The 14868-nt window shown below is 39.7% G+C and overlaps 1 protein-coding gene and 1 long non-coding RNA gene across 5 annotated transcripts; one reads left to right on the forward strand and one right to left on the reverse strand.

The window, feature by feature from the left end:
• Positions 1–1456: 1456 nt before the first annotated feature.
• Positions 1457–13659, forward strand: LOC110949427 (coiled-coil domain-containing protein 158). 3 transcript variants are annotated; one of them, XM_051951163.1, is made up of 23 exons: positions 1457–1748; positions 1829–1886; positions 2120–2265; positions 2558–2742; positions 4214–4323; positions 4400–4727; positions 4839–4891; positions 5213–5323; positions 5516–5597; positions 5852–5971; positions 7786–8001; positions 8168–8404; positions 8513–8681; positions 9413–9565; positions 9977–10089; positions 10274–10432; positions 10982–11074; positions 11191–11313; positions 11681–11829; positions 12137–12199; positions 12389–12453; positions 12851–13012; positions 13207–13659. In XM_051951163.1, exons 1-22 carry the CDS (start codon positions 1631–1633, stop codon positions 12964–12966), a joined length of 2967 nt encoding a protein of 988 aa, XP_051807123.1. In that variant the 5' UTR covers positions 1457–1630; the 3' UTR covers positions 12967–13012; positions 13207–13659. The 3 variants fall into 3 exon arrangements, with proteins under 3 accessions (XP_051807123.1, XP_022047197.2, XP_022047196.2); XM_022191505.2 differs by having other exon boundaries at positions 13541–13659; XM_022191504.2 differs by having other exon boundaries at positions 12851–13659.
• Positions 13102–14798, reverse strand: LOC127534866 (uncharacterized). Of its 2 annotated transcripts, none has more exons than XR_007943412.1 (2): positions 14652–14798; positions 13102–14533 (listed from the first exon to the last, which is right to left on the reverse strand). It is a non-coding gene; the product is annotated as an uncharacterized LOC127534866 (long non-coding RNA). The 2 variants fall into 2 exon arrangements; XR_007943411.1 differs by having other exon boundaries at positions 14628–14798.
• Positions 14799–14868: the final 70 nt, after the last annotated feature.

The following is a 14868-nucleotide window of genomic DNA, read 5'->3' on the forward strand; positions in this document are numbered from 1 at the left end:
CCTCTTCTTTCTGCAAAATGAGTGAATTTAGAAATTACAGTTGGCTTCTCAAACCCAAAGACATTTTAAACTGATCACTGCTGATCACATTGGAGGAGTTCCAACAACATTGAATACGTCAAATACTGCACTGTGATGTGGAAACCTCCTGTTTCTCTGTTAGATGTCATAAAACTGAATGATTCAGTGATATACAGGAACATGAAACTGTCAAAGACCTGATTGAACCACATCTTCTAAAGCCACGCTGTTGTAGTATTGTCTTTGTGTTTTATGCTGTTTGTCTTTAGTGTTCAAATTCATGTGAACTATTTTGACCTTGAAGACGGTGAAGCCTTGTTTGCTTTTACTTTCTGAATGAATTGGTGTATTTCTGTTCAACTTGTTCCTATAAATAAATATTTTTCATTGTTACATGTAAATGTCTCAGCAGCCCTTTCTTATTGATTTGCTCCTATATTTGCAGTAGCTTTTTGTTTTTTTTACACAAATTTGTTAAGTGTTTGCTTGTAAATTAATGGAACATTATAATTCATTGTTAAATTGTTAAAACCAACATTAGGGAAACAATGTTTTTATCATCGTCTACAAGGAAACTGTGCTGCAGTAAAAAGAACAATATTAAACATCCCCATCTGCTGGGAAAAAATATGAAGCAACTTTTCAGACTGATAATTTAACCTGTGACTGAAGTTTAAAAAGTCTCAGCAGCTCTTTCTTGATGTTTTGGCCTCATTTTTGCAAACATTTCTTTCTGAGTTAACTCATTATGTTTCAAAAACATTTTTAACATTTATTCCACCAAATAATGTTGAAGAATTTCCCAAAAATCTAATTTTAAAGTTTTTGCTTAAAATTTTACACGCTGTGAGTGACAGTGTGCTTAAATGACAGCCCTTGAAAATGCGGGACATTTTGGTTGCTGTATTTGGAGGAAGGATGAAAACTAGTTTCGTGTCAGCCCTGCGACAGACTGGCGACCTGTCCAGGGTGTCCCTTGCCTTCACCCGAGTCAGCTGGGATAGGCTCCAGCACCCCCCCCCCCCCCCCCCCCGCGACCCTCGTAAGGATAAAGCAGTGTATCATCTCGTGAAGATATGAAAAAACTGTTGTGTCTCCCCCTTTTTTTCATTTTCAGAAATATTTTAAGCGTGTGACTAACTTGAAAATGGGTTTTAAAGAATGTTTAGCTTCTTATCTCGACCTGACCAGTGTATTTGATCTGGACCTGATTTGATGTGGTCAAAGTGCAAAGTAAGCAGTGAAACGATCCCCTTTTTTCTTTTTTCTTTTTTGAATTTACATAAACGGAATAATGCTTCACAAATAAAACGCTGTATCTACAATAAAATAATAAATAAATAAATAAAATAATAATTAGATTTCCCCTCAACTGCCGGATCTGACGTTGACTTCCGCATCGTAAGCTTGTTGACGATTTGAACCGATGACGTATATATATAGTTATATACGTCATTGATTTGAACGTTAGCCGGGAGTTAGTAGCATTAGCGACGGATGTTGTCTCCATGGTGATCAAATTTGAGCAAGAACTTGCTAGCTGTTGTCGTGAGCTGCTTCTTGTTTGTAAATTCTCACATCTATGGGTTAATTACCAACGTGAAGAGGAATGTCGTCGGAGTACCGGCTTTCTGAGCCAAAAACCGACGGGTCTTTCCTCGAGGAAGAAGCTCATGTTTCCGATTCTTCACCGAAAGACGCGCAACAAATAGAAGCAGTAGCAGCAGGTAAGCTAACTAACACTGCCCGTTAGCTAGCTTCCTAAACGGTTAGTTTTTTAACTATTAAGCTCTTACATGTTTTTCAGGAACCAATGGCAGCACTTTTCGGATGACGTTCAACAGTCTGACACTGGATGAGCTGAGGTAGAGTTACTCACCTGAAGTTTCCTTTCATAAAGTGATAATATATTCCTGGTTTGGTAATTTGTTAGCTTCTTTGAATGATTATTAGCTGCTATTTGAAGATATACATGCGTAAAACATGTATGGATCTACTGATAACTTTAATGTGAGATTCTTGATCCCAAAATGGTAAAAATGAAAACAAAATGCTGTCTAAATTTTAATATTATATATTATCTTTTATAATTTGTCAGCGAGGAGCTTGACAGACGCACAAAGGAAACCCAAAGACTCCAAGAAGAGGTGGAAAATGCAACCAGGGTGGCTTTGGAGAGGTTTGGCTGCACACATGGTATCAGCTCATCCGGACAACACTGCCATAGTCAAAGATGTAATGTCTGTGAGTACAACATTCTGTTTATGCAGCAGCAGACATATAGGTGAAGAAATAATGTGTTTTGTAGGCGTCTGTTTATTGCAGAGTGCTGGAGTGTGACTGTAAACTAAAGCTACTCACAAATTCCTGATTTTTCCAAGAGATATCAGGCGAAACAACACATTAAAATCATTTAAGATGAGTTCACAAAAGCTCAGCCTTCTCTGTGCTACACAAAAGTGTGTTTTATAAGTCAGCCATTTGATAAAATGTGTGTGTATATTAAAGACTTTCTTTGTTCTTTTGTTTCTTTCAGTGACAGATGACACACCTGAAGACTACAATATTTCCTCAACGCACCAGCAGGCAGCAACTCTGAAGGGTCTGGATAATTTGAACCTGGGGGTCACCCAAAAAGGCATCAGCTCTCAGAGAAAGGAGGTGTTGGAAAATGCAATAGATGATCGTCTACAGCAGCTGTCTGACTTACAGCTCAATAAGGTGCATATATTTATTTTAGCTATAAATATTTTTAGTATTGTTTTAGTATTGCCTGATAAACTGATGCGTAGACCTGCGCAATACTGAAAAAGCTGTCACTGCAATATATTGTTTTTCTGCAATATATACTGACACGCAAAAGAAACGCAAGTTTCTTTTACCCGATGAAAAATTAAATTTGGTTTCCCAAAACAAAAATGCATTTGGTACTTTGTGGTGCATGGTGTGTTCTTAACATTTTCTGTTGCGTTTTGTAAGGTTGGTGTGAAAACGGAAAACGAATCGTCGCAATACACCAATGCATTGATGATGTGAACATGATTCACACTTTGCACGTGCAATTGAATATGCACGATTTATGGACACCTTCAGTGGGGATAAATTTCATTCAAGATCATAGGCATTTCACTTGCTGTTTAAGTATGCCACGCTTAAACCAAATTGAGAGGAACCAAGCCATCGGACGTCTGCAAGCTGGAGAGTCTGTCCGCTTTGGGGAAGGTCATCAGTGCTCTGTGTGGTGTTGTATCGACACTGGAGACGGTAAATGGTGGTGATGTTGACATTAAAGTGACGGGCAATGTCTCGGACAGAGTTAAGCGTGGCATACTTAAACAGCAAGTGAAATGCCTGTGATTTTGAATGAAATTTATACCCACTGAAGGTGTCCATAAATCGTGCATATTCATTTGCACATGCAAAGTGTGAATCATGTCCACATCATCAATGCATTGGTGTATTGCGACGATTCGTTTTCCGTTTTCACACCAACCTTACAAAACGCAACAGAAAATGTTAAGAACACACCATGCACCACAAAGTACCAAATGCATTTTTGTTTTGGGAAACTAAATTTAATTTTTCATCGAGTAAAAGAAACTTACGTTACTTTTGCGTGTGAGTATATATTGTAATGTCAGGAAATACAGGAATTCTCACCAGATGATCTGAATAATTCCATTTTGCAAGAATTAATCACTCAAGAGTGATTAGGGTGATTTTGTAGAGGAATGCATCTGCATAGAAAATTAAAACTTTTTATTCTTTTGAGCTTTATCATATGGTGTAACACTGGCGAAAATATCTGAAGATTTTTTGCTTTGCCCTTGTCATACAGAGCTTTGCAGTGCTGATTTAAATGTTCAAACATATTAGCTGTGCTGCCTCGCGTACTGACAGCAACGGCAAGACAGTGCTGACAGAATACTTTTTTTGCTCAACCACATCCTTTCTGTATCCAAAGTATTTCCACACAATTTCTACACAATTATGGCCAAAATCATAATCATCATAATTTGATCATCACTATTAGCCTATTTGTCACTATGATTTATTGACTTTCTGTGGTGTGACTCTTACGTATGAGCAGATTGCAACATATGTGCTGAAAGAATATATTGTGAAGCTCTAGTGACAAATAATAAGTAATTCTTTCTCCGTATGACATATCATTTCACCTTCTCAAACACAGACACATAATCAACCTGAACAAGACCCGATCAGTCCTCAGGAAACTATCGTGAACCTGCAGACTGAGCTGCGTGAAGCCCAGATGGAGAGAAATGTGTTGTCTGATCTGAGGTGAACACACGGAGACAATTTGTCCTTAAAGAAAGTGTTTTAAATCACTCTGACCCACAGATCTTTTTATTTGTAGACTGAAGGATTCGAGGAAACACGCTGATCAGATGGAAAAGATGCTGTGGGTGTTGGAGGAGCTTCAGAGCATCAAAGGGTCAGGCGACCAGAAGCGGCAGGAGATGGTGCAGGAGACAGAGCACAAAGCGTTGGCACTTAACAAGAAAATAGAAACACTTGAACAGACAATAAAAGAGGTGTACCATACACTGCATGAGAAACAATGTGAACACAACTTGATTATTAGTTCTAAAAGTACTGATAGCCCAAAGCAGCGATCTTTAACTGCTGAGGTAAATGAGGATTTCAACAATGACGCAGACAAACTACTGGAGAGACGTTTGTTGGTGAGTACTGGGAGTCAGTTATGGATCATGTTCAGTGGCATGTAGGCTCTTCCTTCCTACATTTCAAAACTTTGATCCTAATTTTTTTTTTTTTTCATCTGTTCATACCAGTCAGGGGAACAGCTGGACAGGGAGGAATACAGTGGAGCAGATACACTAGAAAGGTATAGCAAGTTTTAATTTTTGGTCGTCACACCCGTAAAAAGTGTTACTTACTGTCAATATTTGAAAGACTGCAAGTAGCAATGATTTTCATTACAGATGTCCCGGTGATCTTCTAGCTGTGTGGCGACAGTTTTGACCACTGTGCAGCTCTACCAATCCGATCCTAGTCCAGATGCTGTTATTCTAGATAATACACACTTCATGTACACTGCGCTTATTAAAATCAGTCCAAGGTATACAATCGACAACTGAATAGCTGTGCAGTGCAGAAACAAAAAATTCATTTCTTCATCAAACTATTCGCTTTTTTGTGCTTCCAGAGTGGAAGATGTGATTACAAGTCTCGGCCAGGAGATGGCAACATTGACTGAGAAACTGAGCTCATCAAAAGACAGTGGTGTCAGCTTGAGTGTGAAGTTAGAGCTGCTAAAGTAAGTTGATATCACAAATCATTGAGGGTTTGCAGTGTAAATTGTTTTAGTTCAGTAATCTCTCCCTGTTGATTTCTGAGTTACAATACAAGAACTTTACAGTATTATTGTTATTGTATCATTATTACAATTATTGTAATAATGTCTGCTAGGTGTTGTGCTGTCTCCTAAAACTATCACTCCTTTGCACAGAAAACTTGCAGACAGACAGACCTCACTGCAGCAGTATCAGATCACTGAACTTGAGTCAACTCTGTCCAACCGTAAACACAAGGTAAAGGTGAATGTACAATTATGTTATCAGCTATAGTGTCAGCAAATAATCAGCCTGCTCAGCATTACTATTAAGCAGCCATACAGATTTACTCCTCTAGATGTTTGTCAGTAAAACCAAAGTTTCTTGTGCATCGGTCAAACATAACAGTCGCCATGTTAACTTAGTAGAACTGTGCTGGTGTTGAACCCCATCGAACTGTTGTTCTTAGTAAATGTTTATTTAGTTTGTGAATGTAATTTGCTTTATTATAGGTTTGTTGTCTGGAGCAGCAGCTCATTGAGGCCCAGACTCAGCTCTTTAACATCCAGAGAGAGAAAGACCGATCACATCATCAGGAAAAGGAGCTGCAGAATCAGCTTGACCAACTTCAGGTACCGCAGCAAACCACTAGCATGTAGCCAGTCTTGTTTCTGTCTGGTAGTGTGATGCCCAAAGTCTGCTTGTAAGTTGTGGTTTCAGGATAATAAAGGAGCACTGATTGTGGCCGCTGACTTTTCATGATGTAACTTGTATAATCTGCCAGTGAAGCAGCTTAAGAGACGGGTGGGAGCGGTTAAAGAGGATTGTCAAAATCAGATTCAGGCTCTTGTAAGGGGGTGGGTTTGTTGAACAGACTGTTCTGATAACACCAGTCTTACAGCAACCAATATACATTTGTTCTCAGCAGGGGCATCTGCATCTTTGAGAAGAAATTTTCTGACTTATTTTGTGTAAGAAAAATGAATGACAGTCTCTTAATGAATTCTGTTTTGCTTTTCAGCAAAGCACATCCTAATAGGTCTTTATTTTTTCCCGTGACACTAACAGTAGAAGGCTTGTGTGTAGTGGCAGGTACTATTTAGGTGTGTAAGTAAAGGTTGGGTACTTCCTTTCTGTGTGGTAAGATGTGCAAGCCAGTGAATCTGTACAGTAATTCGGCAACAGAGGTCACACCCAGAATGGTGCTTCCTGTGGTGGAGGATTGCAATTTCTATTGCTGCCCAGGTTGATGTACAAAAAGTGATTCAAATGCATTGTTCTCAGTATCTGGGGAGTCACTTAATCATCGTCGATTGTTGTTTACTGTTTGACTTACTGCACTGATTCCATCCTCATGTTAATGTTTAGAACCAGGTGTTACTATTAAGAGGGTTTGTTTAACCCTGTGAACCTGAAGCAGTTTCTGGGTATTTGTTGCTGCTGTAACATTTTTACTCACTGTGGGCTCATTTTTCAATACAACATAAAGTCCTGCGCCTCTGTGGAAACAACACAACCGTGGCTAGAACTGTTTTTTTGTGCAGTATGACTCAGTTTTGTGTCATAAATCATAAAAAGGGGATAACAGTGCAAGTTAAATTTCTTTGAATATTTCTTTTATAAACATTGGCCAAAGCTGGAATTAGTAATAAGTGCCCACAAGTATTTCCATCACAGCTGATTCCACATACTTGGATATTTTACTAGTTACACTTCTACATCCTCTGTAAACTAGGTGTGTCTTACACTGCTATGCACATCAGCTCTGCAACAATGTTTCACCATTTTGAATGCGTCTTCCAAAAATGTGTTATCAACTCACTCCTCTGTACCATTTTTGAGCCATGCTGCCTTTTTTATGTTTGATCAAGTTGGTTTTATTTTCTTTTTTGTCACTCTAATTTGTTTCCATACTTGTCTTCATTCTTCTCTGTCTAAACAGAACCTGCAGTTCAGCTGAATTTTGGTCATGTGGTTGTTGATTGCAGCTGATGCAGTCATGGCTTCTGAGTTGGGCTCAGTAAGACAGATTTTTTTTAGTTTTTTACAGATTCTGGTTAGTGCAGAGGTTTTATTGTGGTAAATGTTTGAATGAGACACACAGACTGAAGCTCATGACACATGATTAGCTCAAGGAAAGATGAAGATCCAACAATTCATCCTGTTTCTACAGTTTCAAGCTTTGATAAGTGTTGTAATTTGGTATTTTTTGTGGCATATATCTTAAGATAACATGTCTTTCATACAGACTGGTGGATTTTGGGGTTCTGAGGGTTAAATGCAGAACATGCTTGTTCAATCAACCATCAAAGAATAACACAAGATGACATCTGAAGCCAGCTTCTCTCTCATCACTGAGATTATATTGTTTCACACTGCTGAAGGATTATTATTTTTTTCCCCCATTTAAATACAATCAGCCCACTGTGTCTCCTGCTTTATCCAGAGGTGCTTTGAGCAGCAGCAGTGTGAGGTCCTGGAGGAGGTGAAGCTCCTGAGAGGACAGCTGGAGGCGGCCAGGGAGCAGCTTCACAAAGCTGGGGAGGAGAAAACCTACCTACAGGCCCTGCTGGATCAGAGGGCCCAGGAGGGGAGGAAATCCCAGGAACTCCTGCGGGAGAAAGACGAGGAACTCCTGTTCAGGCAGCAAGAGACCAAGCAGGTAATGAAGCTGGGAAATTGCATGTCATGTTCCTTTTCTAGGGGAAATTCTTTGCAGGAGATGCATTTTTTAAACTTACCATTTAGATAATGTATAAAGCATAATCTGTTCACTACCTGCATGGTTTAATTGCACATTAGAGTCTGACTAAACTGATCTTTCTCAGCATCTTGCCAGTTTAGAAGAGGCTCAGAGCCGGTGTCAGACCCTGCAGGCTGAACAAGAGGCGCTGTGGCTAAAGCTGAATGACAGCGAGAAGATGATAGATGTTCTGAGGCTGCAGATGGAGAGCAGCATCCAGATGACAGTGCAGCACAGCCACACCATCGACAGTGTTCAGCAGGAGAACAGCCTCCTCAGCAACCAGCTAAACCAGCACAAGCTGGAGATTCAGCATCTCAGGGTCAGGAGCATTAATTAGGATGACACACGCTTGTTCTTTGCTTCCCATTGATTTTTACTGTTCAACACGACTGCTAACTTCACTCTCCTCGTCTGACTCTTGACGCAGGCCGAGTTAGACCAGCACAAGTCCGACTTGGCTGCTGTGGAGCACGAGAAGCAACAGCTACAGGCCTCCGTGGTCGAGCAGAGTCAGCGTGTCCTAGAAGAGACTCTGGAGAAACAGCAGCTTACCAATCAGCTGGAGCTGCAACGTATGCAGTTACTCACCCTGACTAGTGAGTCTAATGTACACAGAGTAGCCCAACATCCATTATACATGGCTTGTGTCATGTGCATATCCTGTTGGATAGATAGAAGAGATAAGGAAAACACTGCAAATATTAATATTATTAAACAACTCAAAAAGGTTGTAGGATGAAGAGCTGTTTGTTTAAAGTACAGTGTGTTGACAAAATAGGACTACAGCCATTAGATTTGTGTTTAATTACCTGAGTCATAGCATGGCTTATGTGAAGCATCCATGTTTGTTTTGTTTTGAGTCCCTTCTGTATTATTATTTGGATAGATGTTTATTCCCTTTAGCAAACTCAACTGGACTTCCCTTACAATTTCTGTTGTGATTCGGGACAGCCTCCTTGCAAATATCGTAGACAAGCATTAACTGACACTTAATACAATATTCTTGTTATTCAAATTTTCACCTTATTAGAAGTTAAGCCACCGTCTCTCGGACTTTTGACACATCAGACCAGCAGACTTTTGCAGTCAGGCCTTCCATTCACCAGGAATGATAGTCATGTTTCTAGAAAGAGTTCAGCCGTCATGTTTTTTTTTTGTCAAATCAAATGATCTTCTTGTCCTGCTGGATTAAAAAAAGGAAAGAACCATGTTTGGTATGTTTTCACTGTCAACCAAGCCCTTCTGTTGCTGCATGTTTTTGCCTATGTGTTAGCTTGTGTGTCTTTCTGTGGAAATAACGCATGTGTTTGTGTGGGCACGATTTCAGAGGAGCACAAGGAGATGCAACGGCTCCACAGCTGCAAGAATGAGGAGCATGAGGGTGTGGTGCTGCAGCTAAAGAGCCAGCTAATGAAAGCTCATGGTGAGCTGGACCAGGTCAGGAGCACCATGAGGACCCTGGAAGGAGCTGATGGACACGGTTTGATCCACAGTATTATTATTTAAACTGAGACTTAATTAGAAGCCCTTAAGAACAAAGCAAACTCAGAGAATTATATGATTTTCATCTAATATGTGATCAAGTGTACAGATAATGGTGAATTACTGTCATCTAAATGAAATCCAGGAATGCAGACAATCATTTGCAGTCTTGAGAACGAATATTTATTAGTAAAGTTCTGTGAAGCTGTTATTTTTCATCCTCCTCTGTTTCATGCCATTCTGATATGATCTGACAAGAGTAATCATTAGCACATGGCTTTGGTATATTTGTACAAAGCCGGTCCAAAGCTACAGCTCTGTGACTTATGTTTTTGATATACTATGTGCACGATGTTCTTTCTCAGTTAAGCACTTGCTCCCTTTCTGTTTTGTGATTGGTTTGTCTCAGGTCTCCAGGTAGCTTTGGACATGCAGAAAGAAATCACTGTCCGAAGAGAGCAGGTTGACACTATGCAAGGCAGAATCCAACATCTGGAGGAGAACATGGAGGAGTTGCGCAAGGTAAGAAGTACTTTAGTGTTTTTATGAATACCCGTACAGCAGAAAGCCTTTGTCAAGATAGCCAGTCATCTTGCAGGAATAATAATATCTCCTTTATATTATGCATTACTTGGACATTTTTGTTGTGCATATACATTTTAACCAGCACCACTGTTTATTTCATGTCTTTGTTCTTCTTGTCCAGGAGAAGCGCTACCAGAACAGGGAGACCCAGCGTCAGCTCCAGGAGCTTACCCTCGTCAAGGAGGAGAAGAAACAACTTGCCAATGAGCTGGAGGCCCTTCGGTCCAAAGATCAACAGCTGAGGGGCCGAATCGGCGAGCTGGAGGCCATCCTTCATAAGGTGGTGCTCATTCGTACTATATTTTATTCATTACACTACCACCAAATGCTTTCTGACATTAATAGCAGCCTGGATATGATGGTGACAGACTGTAACAGTTTTAACAGCACAGAGCCATTTTTATTGTAAATATTTCTTGATAGTTATCAACAATGAGGAATAAGAATTTCTTCTAAAAATGTGTTTTGTTTCCAAAGTATTTGATTGTGAAGTCAGGGTGGTCTTGATTTAAGGTGCAGACTTTTGCCAATCTGTGTTGCGTGTCATTCCCTTCTCTCCCTTCATCTACTGTCGATTCTCGACTGCATCCTCTGTAGTAAAGGCACAAAATACCCTGGAAAAGAAAATGTATTTAAAAAAAGAATGCTCTTTGAAAAGGTCTTCTAAAGCTTTAATATGCTTTTCTAGGTGTGGCATCATTTTTTCCCAGTTTTCTTGACAGTTCTGATCTCCCTCTGGAACAAAGTTTATATATTCTAGTCAAAAAGGAACCTTATCAGTCCTGTTCTGTCTCTGTTTGTGTCTGTTTTCTCTTGCATCTTGCCACAGATGTCAGAGAGTTTTGCAAACTGTCAGGATTTTATCCAGCTGCAAGAACAGGAATTTTTCCGTCTCAAACTCCAACATGCCCTGGACTTGAAGGTAGAGCCATCTGCATACTATTGGGACAGAGGGTTTTTGCAACTGGGAAAATGGTTTACTTAATATTAAATTAAGTGGGTTACTCTAAGTTTCTTACACTTTTATGTTTTCTGTAGGAGCTCCAAGGTCAAAATGTCTGCACAGCTCTGAATGTATCTCCACTTGTTCTGAACTCACCAACCCCATCAGCACACACTGCTGCACCCTCCTCCCAGCATGCCTCCAACACCCAGATCAAGGTACATCCAGGAACTCAGTATATCTGCCGATCCCCTTTGGTTTCCGCCCATCAAGTGCATGTGCGAATCGTTTTTATTTGGCTGCACATGCACAAGCTCAGCACATCTGCTCGGCCTTTAAATCAGAAACACACTGAAATGCATTCCTGTGGCAAGAAGTGAAAACAGATTGTAAATCATTTCTACACAACAGCCTGATTTAAAAAAAAAAAAGTTGCTGCTAATACCTACAGAAATAGATTTTGTAGCATTGTCTCATGTTTCCTGGTTTCATTTTTAAATGTGAGCAAATCAGAGCAAATATTTTAGTATCATTGCAGCACTGAGTTTACATTGTCTTTCCTGTCTCTTCCTTTGGCTGCTGAAGACAAAGAGTCGGCAGGAGAGCCCTGCCTGCGAGCTCAGATCTCTCATCAAAGACCTGAGAGGAGTGATTTCAGAGAACCACAGACCACACACCAATAACAGCTTCCACAGGAGGAGGTCTGCACCGGAGAAAGTGCACAGAGCCACATTGTACGTCTGGCTACATTCCCACACACTCTAAGGATTAGCTACGTTCTTGGGCTAGCTCAGGTCACATCTGAAAATCATGTGATGCTAGTAAGTGAGCAAGAAGTCACAGGAATGGAGGAGGAGGGGGGATTCATACACGAGTGGTTTCACTGACCACACTGGATCTCAACGCTTGCACTGTAATACACAATAAAAACAACAAATCTTGGCTTGTTAGTTAACAACTCCTTAACGTTCTGCTAATTTCTCATGCAATGTGATACGTTCTTGTGCAAGGCCTCACTTTATGTTTTAATATTTCCTAAAGCGATACTGACAGCGTGGAAGATGTAAAAGCTGAGTCCAGATTAAGAAGAAAGACCTGCGGCAGGTAGGCAGAAACTAACTTGTGTCATTATTTGTGTTTTTTATTGCTTTGAGCATGACTCCCCTCGAGACTATGAGATAGCCAAACCGCTGACTCACGTGACCTCTTACCCCTCATGCAACATGCAAGGCGCCACAAAGTGCTGTGGGTTGTGTAAAGTGATGCAATGTTTGTCTGTGAATAACTGTACAGTGAGCCACGTTACCTGAAGACAGCTGAGCAGAACGGGAAAATAATCAACAATTCCTTCAGCGAAAGTGAGTTTCATAATCAGACACTTGGTTTCAGTAAAAAGATGTACAAGTGTATATTCCAATTTCTCATTTCTGTTTTTTAAAAAAAAATGTAGCATTCATCTTGCAATACAACATACGATAAGAGCTACAACAATCATTATTATCTTAATGATTCATTATTGATAACTAGCAGTTATCTCTAGTTTAGCTTCTCAAAAGTGAGGGTCCTGCTTTTCTCTGTTTGTATTGGTTGGACAAACAAAGTATTGTCAGTATTTTCAGACAATTTATGTACCAATCAGTAAGTCAAGATACTAACTGACAGATAGACGCAGTCTTACAGAAGATAAGATAGAATGTAAATACAATAGGTTTTGATTAATATTCAGATCTTTAACAGACGCTCTGACTTTTCTAGGTCATGTCAGATTGAATCCAGCGGTAGCAGCGAGGTATGCTTCCTCCCTGCAGCTACTCTCGCTGGGCCGCAGATCACCCGTCTACTCTCTGCTGACCTCTGACCCGACTAGCTAACAGGGATGTGATCTGACAACAGTCCTGAGGCTGGTTCCTCCTATTAGTAAGTTGTTGAAATTAGTCGTAGATTTAAAAAAAAAATCAAATCGCTACAAACACAGTGCAGTAGACTGCACAAGCACAACTCTGAAGTACTCAAACATTTGTGTAGCTTTATGGTAGAAAAAAACATAAGAAATAACAAATCTACCGTCATATTGATCTAAATTAGGTAACAAGAGACATTTTTTTATGCAGATGGAGTCATTCATGGGTTTTCTTCAGTTCAGTGTGTCCTTCAGTGGCTGAGACAACAATTTCAGACTGTATGAACTTCTAGTATAAGAACAACATCCACACAAGGTCTAATAACAGAAAAGACAGGCATCATGTCAGACTGATTATTGCTAATTCTCTTAAGTGTTGGTGAATGTAACGAGACAACTGAAATCCAACTCAGCAATAAAAGCAAACAGCACACAGAAATCTTACTTTACATAAACTTTTGCAAATGTTACTGATTAACCACAGTGGAGATAATATTATACCTGACAAATTGGTGATTTAATTCTTCTTCTTTTTTTTCGTATAGAAAGGTTGTTTGTTGAAGAGTCACTAGAAGACCTTCAATGATGAAAGAAGATTTTCTAAATGTCTGCAATCAGGTGTATTTTCATAATTTATTGTTTAAATAAAGTGTTTAAGAAATTTTTTGGTGTTTGATTGTTGAATGCTGGGTAAGGAATGTATAAAAAGTGATATTCTTTATGTGTAGCTTTGTCATAGATTTGCACACTTGGAGGTACTTGGAACTGTGTTCAATGCAAACTAGAATCATGAAGCTGATCGTGACACAGAACAATAAGCAGGATACAAACAGAATAAACGGGAAGAAATTGTTAATGTGGTGCCTACAGTTTACTGGTAGTTCAGTCTAAGTTTAGACGCTCTTCAAACAATGTAAAGTCACTGCTTTCATACAGTAATTAATTATTTTTGCTTCCTTTATACACTCAGACACGTACACACACACACACACACACACACACACACACACACACACACACACACACACACACACCTGTCTCCTGGAGTTTTTGTTCTTGTTTTGAAACAAGATCATTTAGAAACTGCTGTCTGAAACAAGACATGCATTTCTTCTTTTTCTCCTCTTATTATAGTCCAGTTTTGCTGCAGATTTCCTGCATACAAATGTGAACCAGCACACGTGTGTTTGTGGCAGCTCGTTGTCGACTGTTTGTCTGTCCCATCTCCTCGTGTTGTTGTCAAACCGGCTGCATTAAACACACAGGAGAGGGAAAATGTTTACCTAGAGACTTTGCAGTGGGTAGAAGTCCTCTTCTTATCTCATGTTTGGATTTATCACCTGGGTCTTGAAACGGTTCATATGTAGATGCTGACATGAGGTTTTTCTAATCCGCTTGTGGTTTCCAGCTTTTTGTGGCCTTCACTCTTTTTGGCCTTTTTGATTCAGAACCTTTTGCCACATAACAGTCCTTCCTGTTTGGTGCTGTGACAAGATTCCTGAACGGAGAGACCATTGTTGTCATTTTGTCTCTTCATCCTGTAAGAGTCACACATACATCTCTTCTATCATCATTTCAACATTATTATTATGTTATTATTGTGTAACTTCTGACAAATTCATTGACACAAACTTGCTCTTAGTGGAGATCGCAAACCATTTTCTGAAGCGTCTGGCAGCTGTTTTTGCATCTTCATGTGTGCTCAGTGGATCCAGAGTGACCCCCTGGCCTTTCTTGATATTGTTTACATTCATTTGTAGTATATGAGGGTTTCTGTTACTTGGATGTTGTACATCAGTGCTGCTGTAAAGTCCAGAGAATTAGCATTAAGCCACATATTTCTAACTGACTGATGATAGCACCTATAAATTAG

Source organism: Acanthochromis polyacanthus, chromosome 7 (assembly GCF_021347895.1).
Source record: "Acanthochromis polyacanthus isolate Apoly-LR-REF ecotype Palm Island chromosome 7, KAUST_Apoly_ChrSc, whole genome shotgun sequence".
In the NCBI taxonomy this organism is placed as follows: Eukaryota; Metazoa; Chordata; class Actinopteri; family Pomacentridae; genus Acanthochromis; species Acanthochromis polyacanthus.

What these genes read in the sequence shown, in the direction of transcription:
- LOC110949427 (XM_022191504.2), top strand. Translation starts at nt 1,631, where the DNA reads ATGTCGTCGGAGTACCGGCTTTCTGAGCCAAAAACCGACGGGTCTTTC. An exon ending in AATGTGTTGTCTGATCTGAG is followed by an intron (nt 4,324 to 4,399) that starts GTGAACACACGG and finishes TTTTATTTGTAG; the next exon opens with ACTGAAGGATTCGAGGAAAC. An exon ending in GTGAAGTTAGAGCTGCTAAA is followed by an intron (nt 5,324 to 5,515) that starts GTAAGTTGATAT and finishes TCCTTTGCACAG; the next exon opens with AAAACTTGCAGACAGACAGA.